The sequence below is a fragment of the Siphateles boraxobius genome, unplaced genomic scaffold (genome assembly GCF_051911475.1).
Source record: "Siphateles boraxobius isolate OS27281-9 unplaced genomic scaffold, OSU_SipBor_1 119, whole genome shotgun sequence".
In the NCBI taxonomy this organism is placed as follows: Eukaryota; Metazoa; Chordata; class Actinopteri; order Cypriniformes; family Leuciscidae; genus Siphateles; species Siphateles boraxobius.
In genome coordinates this window covers 4,101,168-4,115,002 of record NW_027508721.1, presented here as the reverse complement: position 1 = coordinate 4,115,002, position 13,835 = coordinate 4,101,168, and the positions used below count along the sequence as shown (strand labels likewise).

At 47.1% G+C, this 13,835-nt stretch overlaps 1 protein-coding gene across 1 annotated transcript in view; it reads left to right on the top strand.

Annotated features, from left to right (window-relative positions):
• prss12 (serine protease 12) overlaps positions 1–13,835 on the top strand; it is a 74,900-nt gene that overhangs the window by 21,759 nt on the left and 39,306 nt on the right. Inside the window, exons 6-7 of the mRNA XM_077204575.1 lie at positions 439–580; positions 673–869. Coding sequence (XP_077060690.1) covers positions 439–580; positions 673–869 — 339 coding nt within the window. The remainder of the gene's footprint in view (positions 1–438; positions 581–672; positions 870–13,835) is intronic.

Genomic DNA, 13,835 nt, shown 5'->3' with positions numbered 1-13,835 from the left:
CAAGTGACAGGGAAAACCAAACAGATCATGGCAATGAAACTAAATAGAACATGACTGTGACATAAGTACACATAAGTGGACCTATATTTAATTAATATTATATTATCTGCAAGTACAGTTTAAAAAAACACTTTTAAGATTTGAAGTACATTACAAGTGCACTTCTTTTCAGAACTAGTTTAGTGAATGAGCAACTCTTATAAATGGATTTTTTTCAGTGAATCAAACCATACGCGGCTAACAGTGTACTCCAGCTAATTTTGGAATGAATGACTCTTATGAGCCAGTTCTATTTAGTTAATCAAATGCATACACTTTACAACTTAATGTTGAACTTATTTTTTAAAACATATTTTGCCAGGATTGTTTTAAATTTTTGTTTACTTGAGGTCGATGTTAATACCAGATGTAAAAGGAGTCCCTCTCTCTCTTTTTGAGATGGTGCAGTGCGTCTGGTGGGTGGTTTGAAGGGTTATGAAGGGAGACTGGAGGTTCATTACAGAGGTCGGTGGGGGACCGTGTGTGATGATGGCTGGACACAGACTAACACGCAGGTCGTCTGCAGGCAGCTGGGCTTCAGGTAGCACACACACATGCAACATTAAGTTATTTGATTTTATTACTGGTGTGTTTATCATTTACAGCTTTGTTAATGCTGTTGTGTTGATGCAGGTCAGGGGAGAGTGTGTCACCAGGGCGGTTTGGGATGGCGGCAGGTCCTATTATCCTGGATGATGTCAGGTGCACAGGAAAAGAGCCCAGCGTCTCACACTGCACCCGTAGGGGTTGGCTCAAACACGACTGTACTCACAACCAAGATGTAGCCATTGTGTGCAACTCCCAACGCTCCAGACATGGAGTGCCCACCAGTAAGAGCTCTGACACTCACATACTCACACACTTTAACACCACCTTATACATTCTCCTACAGAATACAGAAACCTAAACTTGCAGAAATGTCAGTCATTCTAGTATTCTAGTCATTCAAACTTTGTTACAACAACTATGTTTCTTGTCTTCTCTGACAGAAGTTTTTTAATTTCAGTGGCTAAATCAGCATGTGACAATGAAGACTTGAGTAATGGCTGCTTGAAATGCAGCATTGCCATTACAGGAATAAAATACATTTTTAAAATATATTAAAATAGAGAACAGTTATTTTAAATTGTAGTAATATTTCACAATATTACTGTTTTTACTGTATGTTAAATCAAATATAATATATGCAGCCTTGATGAACAGAGGACACTTCTTTCAAAAACATTTGTTATTATTTCAAACTTCTGACTAGGAGTGTACAGATAGATTAATGTTATTTAAACTAAGCTTCGATAGTTATCATCATTTTTAATACAATTTAACATACAGATATAACATTATAATATATATATATATATATATATACACACTCATCTAAAGGATTATTAGGAACACCTGTTCAATTTCTCATTAATGCAATTATCTAATCAACCAATCACATGGCAGTTGCTTCAATGCATTTAGGGGTGTGGTCCAGGTCAAGAAAATTTCCTGAACTCCAAACTGAATGTCAGAATGGGAAAGAAAGGTGATTTAATTTTGAGAGTGGCATGGTTGTTGGTGCCAGACGGGCCGGTCTGAGTATTTCACAATCTGCTCAGTTACTGGGATTTTCAGCACAACCATTTCTAGGGTTTACAGTCCTCCCGTTCCACCACATCCCAAAGATGCTCTATTGAGTTGAGATCTGGTGACTGTGACTCATGTTCAAGAAACCAATTTTGAAATGATTCGAGCTTTGTGACATGGTGAATTATCCTGCTGGAAGTAGCTATCAGAGGATGGGTACATGGTGGCCATAAAGGGATGGACATGGTCAGAAACAATGCTCAGGTAGGCTGTGGCATTTAAACAATGCCCAATTGGCACTAAGGGGCCTAAAGTGTGCCAAGAAAACATCCCCCCCACCATTACACCAGCACCACCAGCCTGCACAGTGGTAACAAGGCATGATGGATCCATGTTCTCATTCTGTTTACGCCAAACATTCAGATGGTAGAGTCAGAACTCTACCATCTGAATGTCTCAACAGAAATCAAGACTCATCAGACCAGGCAGCATTTTTCCAGTCTTCAACTGTCCAATTTTGGTGAGCTCTTGGAAATTGTAGCCTCTTTTTTCTATTTGTAGTGGAGATGAGTGGTACCCGGTGGGGTCTTCTGCTGTTGTAGCCCATCCGCCTCAAGGTTGTGCGTATTGTGGCTTCACAAATGCTTTGCTGTATACCTCGGTTGTAACAAGTGGTTATTTCAGTCAAAGTTGCTCTTCTATCAGCTTGAATCAGTCGGCCCATTCTCCTCTGACCACTAGCATCAACTAGTTTTCACACCATTCTTTGTAAACCCTAGAAATGGTTGTGCGTGAAAATCCCAGTAACTGAGCAGATTGTGAAATACTCAGACCGGCCCGTCTGGCACCAACAACCATGCCACGCTCAAAATTGCTTAAATCACCTTTCTTTCTCTTTCTGACATTCAGTTTGGAGTTCAGGAGATAGTCTTGACCAGGACCACACCCCTAAATGCATTGAAGCAACTGCCATGTGATTGGTTGATTAGATAATAATCCTTTAGGTAAGTGTGTGTATATATATATATATATATATATATATATAAAATGTTACACCTGTTTGCCCATGAAATCATTATCTTTGTATATTTAAGTTCCTCTTTGTTCCCCTTTGTCAGCTCACTATGACGTGAGTCAAAAGTGATTCTGATTAGGGCTGCATGATTAATCGCAATGAAACCACATGCGATTTGGCAAAGGCTGCGATTATTTTATGCACAGCTTTTCAGAGTAGTGGGCCTGATCGGTAGTAAACGCTGCTCCATCTGAACACCAGAGGTCGCTCTAACGCAGACACACCAAATACGCTGTTGCAGAAATACAATAACGCACATCATTGCAGGAAATCCCTATCGCTGTAGCTGAATAAACAGAATATTGAAACGCTTTGATTAAACATGACTTATAAACACAACTGCCTTATTCTGTGTAAGAAGCCACATCATCTCACAGAAGGATGCTCAACTGTCGTGATAAAGTGAGTTTGGAGTAAAAGCATGTTATTAAATGTTGTCTTTAGTTAGAAAAGAGGCTCATAAATCCTTCTCATGTTTGGAAAGATGTTTGACGCGTGTTGCTTTTTCAAATGCCATATAAGCGTCTCAAACTCATAGTACTTTCAGATGGAGCAGCGTTTACAGAGCCGTACATCAGATGGAGCAGCGTTTACAGAGCCGTACATCAATGACAAGCTGCACATAAAAAATTATCGCAGCATTTGCGATTTCATAATCGCGATAAGCCAAATCGGTTTATGTGCGATTTCATGTAAATTTCGATTATTCTTGCAGCCCTAATTCTGATGAATGGGGGTCGCTTGGGAGAGCCTATCTACTTCGAGTGTAACTAAACGAGCCAATGCACATTGGCATGCGATAATTGCCTCGCATCCTTGTTTTTCGCTTCTGAGCCAGGCGGTGAATGCTGTTCCTGCTTCTGCAATCTTATCTGAGAGTGTTTTAAGCGTGTTGAGACTGCGTTCGTGGGTGGTTCATGTTCTCTCATGAGAACATGATCACGTCTGCACGTTGTTCATCTCCCCTTTCTCGTAAGTGTTTGAGCCGCTCAGCGTGCCATGTGCCGTCGAACTGCCGGCTGACAGCGCGGGTTGTCACGGCAACCCAGCGCGCGTCGTTCGGCGCTCTAGATGCGCGGTCGAGACTCAAGTGGTCTCAAACTAGGTGGAGTCCCTTTGCCTATTCCCCGATCTAGTTCCTCTTTTGGTGGCCACCAGAAAAGGGCGCATCGCAAACATGCTGAGACTGTGTTCGTGGGTGGTTTATACTCTCTCATGAGAGCATGACTACGTCGGCACGTTGTTCGTCTTGCCTTTCTCACGAGGGCTTGAGTGCTCAGCGTGCTGTGTGCCATCAAGGTTGATGGCCACGTTCACGGTCTCGCATGCCTGGCAGCTTTCGGATGGGATTACTGGTCCTTCTCATGAGGGACCAAGGATTTAATTTGGGGCTCCAGGGGAGGATCAGATGTTACACTCTGGAAATGAAGATGATGCTGACTTCCCACTGTAATGGTATGTGTGCTCAAGCTGAATCAGATTCAGACTTGACAGCCACACTTTCTCGGGCTACTCTGGGGGTACAGTGTGACGCGTAATCGCCTTGGCCCGCCTCCGTGCCTGCCCGGATGTGTGTGAAAAACTTTGGCAGTATGGAAGCATATTGACGCCAATATGGCAAGCCAAACATGCCAAAATCTGCAGAAAAAGTTTTTACTCTCTCACTACCCTTGTGGTGGGGTGGCTTTGCTAATGGCAGACCGCCACTTCCCTGCATGTGATGACCACCCTACAAGTCTGTGGAAGGCCAAAACACGCAATGCACGAGGGTAGTTCTGAGTCGGGGTTGAGCTGTGCATAGTGACTGACTGTGGTTTAAGTCACAGCACTGGCCCTCGGTCAGACAATGTCCACGCTCTAGGTCTAGAAGGGCTCCAGGGCTAAACCTTGCAGAAGTGCAAGACATCACCAAAGCTCGCTTTCTCGATGCTCCCATCTCATGAGGTGGCCTATTTTGGCGACACTGTTGGAGAATGTGCCCAGCGGTTCTTCACAGTTCAGAAGCAGGCTGAGGTAACCAAGAGCTTGTCCCGATGTGCTACCATAGTCACTCGTGGGCTACCCTTCAGTCTGTTTGTCGCCAAGGGTGGCATACCCCTGCAAAAAAAAAAAAAAAAACTGTCACAGCCAGCTCTACTGTGAGGGTAGGCTTTCGCAGGAAGACTGCGCCACCTGTTCTCAGCAGCCCTCAGACGGGTGACCCAGAGTCAGCTGCTCTTCCCTGGTGGAGGACCGGACGGAGAATCTTTTGTTTATTCAAATTCTGTTCCTCCGCTAGCGTCTCTGTCAGCGGTACCCATATTCTCAGTAAGAGCAGCTTCTCTATCTCTGGGTCTCAAGAGGCTGTGGATGGCAGTGAGCGACACTTAAATGTCTTGCCACTCCCGTTCGCCTCTATCGCCAGTGGGCAGCAGTGTGCGGTTCGGGGACGCTACCAGGCCTTCCCACGCACCCTCTGCCCCACCCTGGAACCAGGTAGTGTTGCACAGCACACTCAGACCCCACTTTGAGCTGCCTCAGTGCCTCCCGAGTCGAGTCCCTGTGTTCCACCTCGCTGCTCCATCCCGGGTACGTCCGTGGTCCCGTTGGTATTGCTTGCACGCTGTCTGGGAGCCTGGCTAGTCCCCCCAGCCCGTCTCGCTGACTCATCCATACCATCAGACTCGGCTATGCGATTCAGTTCGCTCAGCACCCTCCCAGCCTCTACTTCATTGTACCCAAGAAAGGCGGTGGGTTACAGCCGATCTTGGACCTACGAACCTTGTATCGGGCCCTGCACAAGCTCCCATTCAAGATGTTTACGCAGAAACGCATTTTCGAATGCATCTGTCCCCAAGATTGGTTTGCAGCGATCGACCTGAAGGACGCGTACTTTCATGTCTCGATTCTTCCTCGACACGGACCGCTATTGTGGTTTGCGTTCAAGGGATAGGCATATCAGTACAAAGTCCTTCCCTTCGGACAGTCCCTGTTGCCCCCGTCTTTACGAAGGTCACGGAGGCAGCCATTGTTCCACTCTGAGAACGTGGCGTTCGTATTCTCAACTATCTCGACGACTGGCTGATTTTGGCTCAGTCTCGGGATCAGTTTTGCAAACACAGGGACATGGTGCTCCGTCACCTCAGCCTGTTGAGGCTTCGGGTCAACTGGGACGAGCAAACTCTCCCCTGTGCAGAGGATCTCTTATCTCGGTATGGAGTTGGACTCGGTCAACCAGACAGCCCGACTCACAGAGGAGCGAGTTCGGTCAGTGTTGAACTGCTTGAGTACAATCAAGAGCAGGAAAGTGGTCCCACTGAAACTCTTTCAGAGGCTACTGGGGCATATGGCATCTGCAGCCGCAGTAATGGCGCTCGGATTGCTTCATATGAGACCACTTCAGCACTGGCTTCACAGCCGAGTCCCAAGATGGGCGTGGCAGAGTGGCAAGTACCGGGTGCACGTCGCCCCGCACTGCCTCCAACTTTCAGGCCGTGGTCAGACCCTTAATTTCTACAGGCAGGTGTTCCCCTAGAATAAGTGTCCAGGCATGCTGTGCTCTTCACGGATGCCACTGCCACCGGCTGGGGGGCCATGTACAACGGGCATGCAGTTTCAGGTCTGTGGACGGGGCCTCAACTGCATTGGTGCATCAATTGCCTCGAGTAGCTCAAAGTACACCTTGCGCTGGGCCACCTCAAAGGGCCGCTACATGGCAGGCATGTACTGGTCCGTACGGACAGCACTGCGACCGTTGCTTACATCAACCATCAAGGTGGTCTATATACGCTCCAGCAGCATGTCACAACTCACCCGCCATCTCCTATGGGATCAGAAGCATCTGAGGTCGCTTCCTGCCATTTACATCCCTGGCGTGCTCAATCGTGCAGCCGACGAGCTCTCACGACAGCCTACGTTTCCGGGAGAGTGGCATCTCCATCCCCAGGCAGTCCAGCTGATATGGGACTTCTTCATAGCCGCTCAGATAGATCTGTTTGCCTCTCCGGACTCGACCCATTGCCAGTTGTTTTATTCCCTGACCGAGGGGACCCTCGGCACGGATGGACTGGCACACAGCTGACCTTGGGGCCTATGCAAGTATGCGTTTCCCCCATTGAGCCTTCTTGCACAAACACTTTGCAAAGTCAGGGAGGACGAGGAGCAGGTCTTGTTAGTTGAGCCAACCGGACCTAGTTCTCAGAACTCATGCTCCTCGTGACAGCACCTCCTTGACCCATTCCTCTGAGGAAGGACCTACTTTCTCAGAGACGGGGCACTCTATGGCACCCGCGTCCAGACCTCTCAGTGAGGAGGTCCACCCCCTCAATGAGGCTCCTCTGTGCTATGAAGTGAAACCTGTTCTTTGAATGGTGTTCTTCCAACTGGGAAGACCCCTGAAGATGTCTGATCAGAGTCGTGCTTTCTTTCCTGCAAGATGGGTTGGAGCGAAGGCTGTCTCCCTCCACCCTAAAAGTGTATGTTGCCGCTTTCGCCGCACATCACGATGCAGTTGAAGGTAAGTTATTGGGATAGAATGACCTGATCATCAGGTTCCTGAGGGGAGCGAGGGGTCTAAATCCACCTACCCCCCCCCCCCCCCCCCCTCTTTACCCTCTTGGGACCAGTCTCTGGTGCTCAGCGCACTTGGAGACCTCCCCTTGAACCACTGCAGTCAGCTGAGTTAAAGATCCTGTCACTAATGACAGTGCTCCTGACTGCTCTGGCTTCCATCAAGAGGGTAGGGGACCTGCATACATTTTCGGTCGACGAATCATGCCTAGAATTCGGGCCGGCCAACTCTCACGTTGTCCTGAGACCCCGGCTCGGATACGTGCCCAAGATTCCTATCACTCCCTTCAGGGACCTGTGATCCTGCAAGCGCTGTCTTCGGAGGAGGCAGACCCAGCCCTAGCTTTTCTCTGTCCCGTCCGCTCTTTGTGGTTATACGTGGACAGAACGCAAAGCTTCAGGACCTCAGATCAGCTCTTCATCTGTTATGGAGGCCAGCAGAAGGGAAAGGCTGTCTCCAAGCAGAGGATGGCCCACTGGATAGTGGATGCTTCGTAAGCCAAGGCATGCCCTTGCTCGTTCGGGTTGCGAGCATACTCAACTAGAAGTGTTGCTTCCTCCTGGGCGTTGGCTCAAGACGCCTCGCTGACAGATATATGTAGAGCTGCGGGCTGGGCGACACCTAACACGTTCGCTAGATTCTATAGCCTCCGTGTAGAGCCTCCCTCCGGGGTAGAATGTAGCTTCCGCAGCGTTTCCTTCCCCAAGGGCACGCTTTCCCAGCGTTATCCAATAAGTCACACTGAGTGGGTCTTGCGGAACAGTACTGACTGACCTTCTCTGATTAGACCTCCTACTTTCTTCCCAACACTGCGGTTAGGCCAGGAGGCTCAAGCTGAGCGCTGGAAGGGCCAGCAGCCGTGGCCTTTTGGTAGATATCCCCATTCGTCAGAATCACTTCTGACTCACGTCATAGTGAGCTGACGAAGGGGAACGTCTCCGTTACGTATGGTAACCCTCGTTTCCTGAGGAGGGAACAGAGACGTGAGTCCCTTCGCCACAGTTGCTGTGACCACAGTCACAGGTCCAGCTCCTCAGCGGAAAAACAAGGACGCGATGCACCTGCTGCTCATTATATGCTCGCGATGCACAGCAGCTGGTGCAATTATCGCATGCCAATGTGCATTGGCTCGTTTAGTTACACTCGAAGTAGATAGGCTCTCGCAAGCGATCCCCATTCATCAGAATCACTTCTGACTCATGTCTCCGTTCACTCCTTGGGGAACGAGGGTTACCATACGTAACCAAGACGTTTTCCTGAATTCCCCCTTGAGGAAGTCGATCTGTCTTTCAGCAGAACACTCTAAAAAATTATGTGTTTGCCTCAAAATTAAAAATGAATGCCGCAGTTTGCAACAGGTTGTTTGAGTAATTTTTTTCATGAGTTATGACAGCTACAAATTAAATTATGTTTAACTAACAAATTATATTGTGTTAAATGAACTTAATAATTTGTTACATTAAAAAAAAATTAAGTCGCTCCATCTACTTGAGTTGTAGCCCTGGAACCAATTAATTTTGAATCTATTTAATTTCAAATCCACAGCCATTATAGCACATGCTTAATGTAAATTGTTCCTGGCATTAACACAGTCAATGCTTATAGAGTTAATGCAGTCTATTCATCAGCACTATGGTAACCACAAAAATTTCAATATTACAGAAACTCTTTTAAATGTCAAACATAACAGCATTAAAGACTTTCCCTTTACAAAAAAACCCCCAAAAAACCTTAATCTCAACATTTATTCTCCTTATCCAGTCCTATGCAAAGCATGCTGGGAACTATAAATCTACTACCCAAATTGCAGTTATCAAGACAATTTCCTTAAGTAACTACAACTTACGTTTAAAAAAAATCAATTAATGCAGAAATTTGAGTTTTAATTACACACAATGTTAAGATAATGTAATGATCAACATTATGTCAACATAACTCAATAAATGTATAATGTTTGCAACTTAAAAGGGTAAACTAAATCAATAAATTAGAATGTTTAGCTTGCAACCATGCATTTAAGTTGTGATAACAGGTTCCCTGTGTTACTTTTTACAGTGAATGTTACATTACACGCACTACTGAATATACAGTATATGTCTGCAAAATCCACACAGAAAGTTATGATCTGAAAGATCTTTAGTGTCTCTCTAACATCTTAACTCTTTGATTCAGCATAATGTATTAGCAGCTCAAGACAGATTGAACGAGTATTGCTAATGGTCAGAGGACATGAAGTCAGACGTCTAACAAGTACAGCTGCCACTAGACTTATCATGTCTGACTCCTGCTGAGCTTCATAAAGAGCTGATGATTTTACCTGATCCAGAGTGACACAATTACACATACATATGGAAAACCTCTCGGTTACGTATGTAACCCTAGTTCCCTGATAGGGAACGAGACGCTGCTTCAAACGCTGTGGGAACGCCCCTGCGTTGTGCGTCATGAAGCACGTATGGAATCAGCCCAATGGAGAGATGGAATGTCATAGGCGGGTGACATCGACCAGGAAACTATAAAGCACCCCATAAACACAAGCGCAACAGCTTCTGATAGGCCTGAAGGAAGCGCTAGCGGGAATGCCGGGAGTATGGTGGAATGACGCAGCGTCTAGTTCCCTATCAGGGAACTAGGGTTACATACGTAACCGAGACGTTCCCTTTCAAGGGGACTCGAGCTGCGTCAAACGCTGTGGGAACGCTACTACCCACGTCGACATTGGACCAAGTGACCGCCATGTGAGAACTAGCGCACAGAGGACGAGAGCACCTGTGCCTCAGGGGTAGAACTTAAGTCTAGGTCGTAGAACTTAATGAAAGTATGCGGTGAAGACCATCCAGCCGCAGCACAAACGTCACTGAGGGAAACTCCTGACAGTAAGGCTTTAGAAGCCGCCATACTCCTGATAGAGTGGGCTCGTACAGCCAAAGGTGAAGGCTGACCAGCCGACTCATAGGCAAGTGAGATAGCCTCGACCACCCACTTGCTCATTCTCTGTTTAGACGCGGGACACCCCTTCTTGGGTGGCCCAAAGCACACAAATAGTTGTTCTGACTTCCTCCAAAGTGAAGTTCTGTGGACATAGGCGTCTAACGCCCTAGCAGGGCAGAGTAAATTAAGTTTCTCCTGGTCAGACGACAGAAATGGAGGAGGACAAAAGGCCTGCAGAACTGTAGGTCTAACAACATTAGTAGGGACCTTGGGAACGTAACCTGGTCTAGGATGCAGAAAAGCCTTAACCATGCCAGGCGAAAATTCCAGGCACGAGGGTGAAACCGACAGAGCCTGCAAATCTCCGATTCTCTTTAGTGAGGAGGTAGCAAGAAGAAAGATAGTCTTAAACGTGAGAAACTTCTCAGGAACTTCTTCGATAGGTTCAAGAGGAGCTAGGGAAAGACCTTCTAATACGATGGCCAGATCCCAGGCCGGCACCCTCGTACGAACTGCTGGCCTCAGCCTCAGTGTGCCACGAAGGAAACGAGTTATAAGCGGGTGTCTCCCAAGAGAAACTCCACTGAAAGGGACGTGGTAAGCAGCCAGTGCCGACACATACACCTTTAGTGTGGAGGGGGATAGCCCTGTGGAGAAGCGCTCCTGCAGAAATTCCAGCACTGCACCCACTGGGCAGTTAACTGGGTCCTGCAGGTGCTCTCCACACCAAGAGGTGAAGAGTTTCCACTTCAAGGCATAAAGCTTCCTCGTGGATGGAGCTCTGGAGTGAAGAATAGTTTCAACAACCTCTGTTGAGAGACCAGAGTTCATGAGCTGGGCCCCCTCAGAGGCCAAGCCCACAATACTGGGCGGGGGTGAAATATCATGCTGCCCGCCTGAGAGGGTAGATCCCTCCTGACCGGGAGCTCCAAGGGAGAGCCGTCCAGGAGAGAAATCAGGTCCGCAAACCATACTCGGGCCGGCCAGAACGGGGCTATTAATAGTAGGCTGACCCCGTCCCGGCAAACCCTCTCCAGAACTCCAGGTAGCAGAGCAATCGGGGGAAGGCGAACAGAGGGGCTGGATGGCTGATGGAAAACCACAGATGACAATGCGTGGTCTCCTTGGAAGCGCATAGGTCCACCTCGGCGCGACCGAAACTCAACCAAAGGAGCTCCACCACCTCGGGATGGAGTCTCCAATCCCCCGGCCTCGGCCCCTGTCTCGACAGGGAGTCTGCTACCACATTCAAATACCCAGGAAGATACATTGCTCTCAGAAATAGTAACCTCCCTTGGGACCACAGGAGGATCTGACGGGCCAACTTGTAAAGCCGGCGAAACCGCAGGCCCCCCTGATGATTTATATAAGAGACCACCGACGTGTTGTCTGACTGAACTAACACATGATGACCTCTCAGGTCTGCTAGGAAGTGTTTCAGAGCCTGGAACACCGCCAACATCTCTAGACAATTTATAAGCCGTGATAGATGATGGTCCTGCGACAGCCCTTGTGCTGGACGACCACTCGTGACCGCCCCCCACCCTGTGAGGGAAGCATCCGTCGTTAGCGTTACACGACGACAAAGAGCCCCCAACACAGGCCCTTTGAATAGGAACTAGGGGTGGTTAATCCCGATTCGATTACAGTCAATTTTCGATTATTAACGATTCTCGATTAGCGATTACTGATTTTCCATTTCACAACAGTAAACGAAAATACACTACAAAGTGATTGCAGTATTAAAAAAAGTCAGCTGCTGAATTACTTAACTCTTTTATTGAGTAACAACAACTCAAAGCACTTTCTGTGTCGTGTAGTTATAACTTCTGAATTATTTGTATGTAGCTTATGTTCTGTAGAACACAGAAATGAATACATCACATTGTGTTGTGACTCATCAAGTTGAACTAAACAATAACAAATAAATGAAAGGCTTATTTCCTTTAGGAAGTAGATCAGAACCAACATACTGTAGAAATTGGACAATTTTCTTCTAGAAAGACAAGGTGTTGTTCAGGTGGAGGAAGACTGTAGGTTGCAGTCGAAACATATCAAGGTAAAGAAAAGGTTTTCTCTCCACCTGAACACCTTTCTAGAAGAAAATTGTCCAATTTAATCATTAAGACTTTAGGTGTGTCGTTGTGCATTTCATATGTATTTGTTTGAGCATTCAGCAGTATACATGTATGTTTGACTACTTAATATATGTGTATGCAAGTGTTTCATATATGTGTGCGTGAATCAAGTTTGATATAAGCCCTAAACGGCGCCTCATATGAGGGTAAGAGAGCGCGCGCGAGAGAGAGAGAGGAACGAGCGAGAGGTAGTGCTTGCGCTACGGCGCTCTGCAATCAAATACGATTGTAAATAGGCTCAAACAGGCTTTTACACACCTGCTCTAACTCGCTCTGGCTGGTTACACCATAGACAGTGCGTTACACGCGCTTGCTAACTGGAACTGGGCGCGTTCGTGACGTTCAACTTCCGGTATACATTTTTTTACAAAATAAAATAATGCAATTTTTTTTAAAAATAAATAAAAAATCGATTTTTGAAGATTTAATAATCGATTCATACTCGTCCATAACATATTCGCGATTAATCAATAATCGATTTTTTTCACCACCCCTAATAGGAACCAAGTTTCTTTCCACATGACCAGAGCACGAAGGCAGAGCCGCGTGACTTTGACCGTGCGGAGCGGATTTCCCCTCGAGGAGAATCCCTTGGTCCTGGGCCACCACTGTAGCGATCTCATGTACAACAGGCCGCAAGGTATAACGTCGGACGCTGCTGCCATCAAACCCGACAGTCTCTAAAACTGTTTTACAGTAAATAGCTGGCCTAGCTTTACTTGTTTCACAGCTGAGAGAATCAAAACGATGCGGGTCGGAGCAAGTCGTGCCTGCATCGAAACCGAAACCCAAACGACACCCAGAAAAGTGGTCTTCTGAGGAGATAATACACTTTTCTTTGCGTTCAGCCTATACCCCAACTTCCTGATATGAACGAGAATGACATCTCAATGTCGACCCGCCATCTGCTCTGTCTGAGCTTAAATCAACCAATCGTTGATGTAATTGAGGACACGAACACCCTGAAGCCTCAGGGGCACTAGTGCTGCGTCCATGCATTTCGTGAAAGTGCTTGGAGATAAAGCTAGGCCAAACGGAGGAACCCTGTGCTGGTACACCTCGCCCCCGAAGGTGAACCTCAGGAACTTCCTGTGTTGTGGAAGGATGGAAATGTGGAAGTACGCGTCCCTTAGATCTATCGTGACAGACCAGTCCTCGGATCTGATTTGTGACACGATCTGCTTGATAGTGAGCATCTTGAATTTTGGCTTCCCTACCGAGCAATTCAATAGGCGCAGGTCTAAAATTGGACGCAACCCCCCATCCTATTTTGGAACGATGAAATATCGGCTGTAATAGCCTGACTCCACACTGGGAGGAGGGACCTGTTCTATAGTCTCCTTTTGAAGGAGTGCTTTCACCTCTTGTTCCATAACCAGAGCCTGCTCGGGGCCCACCACTGTAGGCAGAACCCCTCTGGTGGACGACACCTGAATTGGATAGCATAATACCTTTCTATTGTCTGCAGCTAATATAACTGTCCTCAGATCAGTTCTATTACTGGGAGATTTCGGCTGAGAGTGCCGCGGCTGAG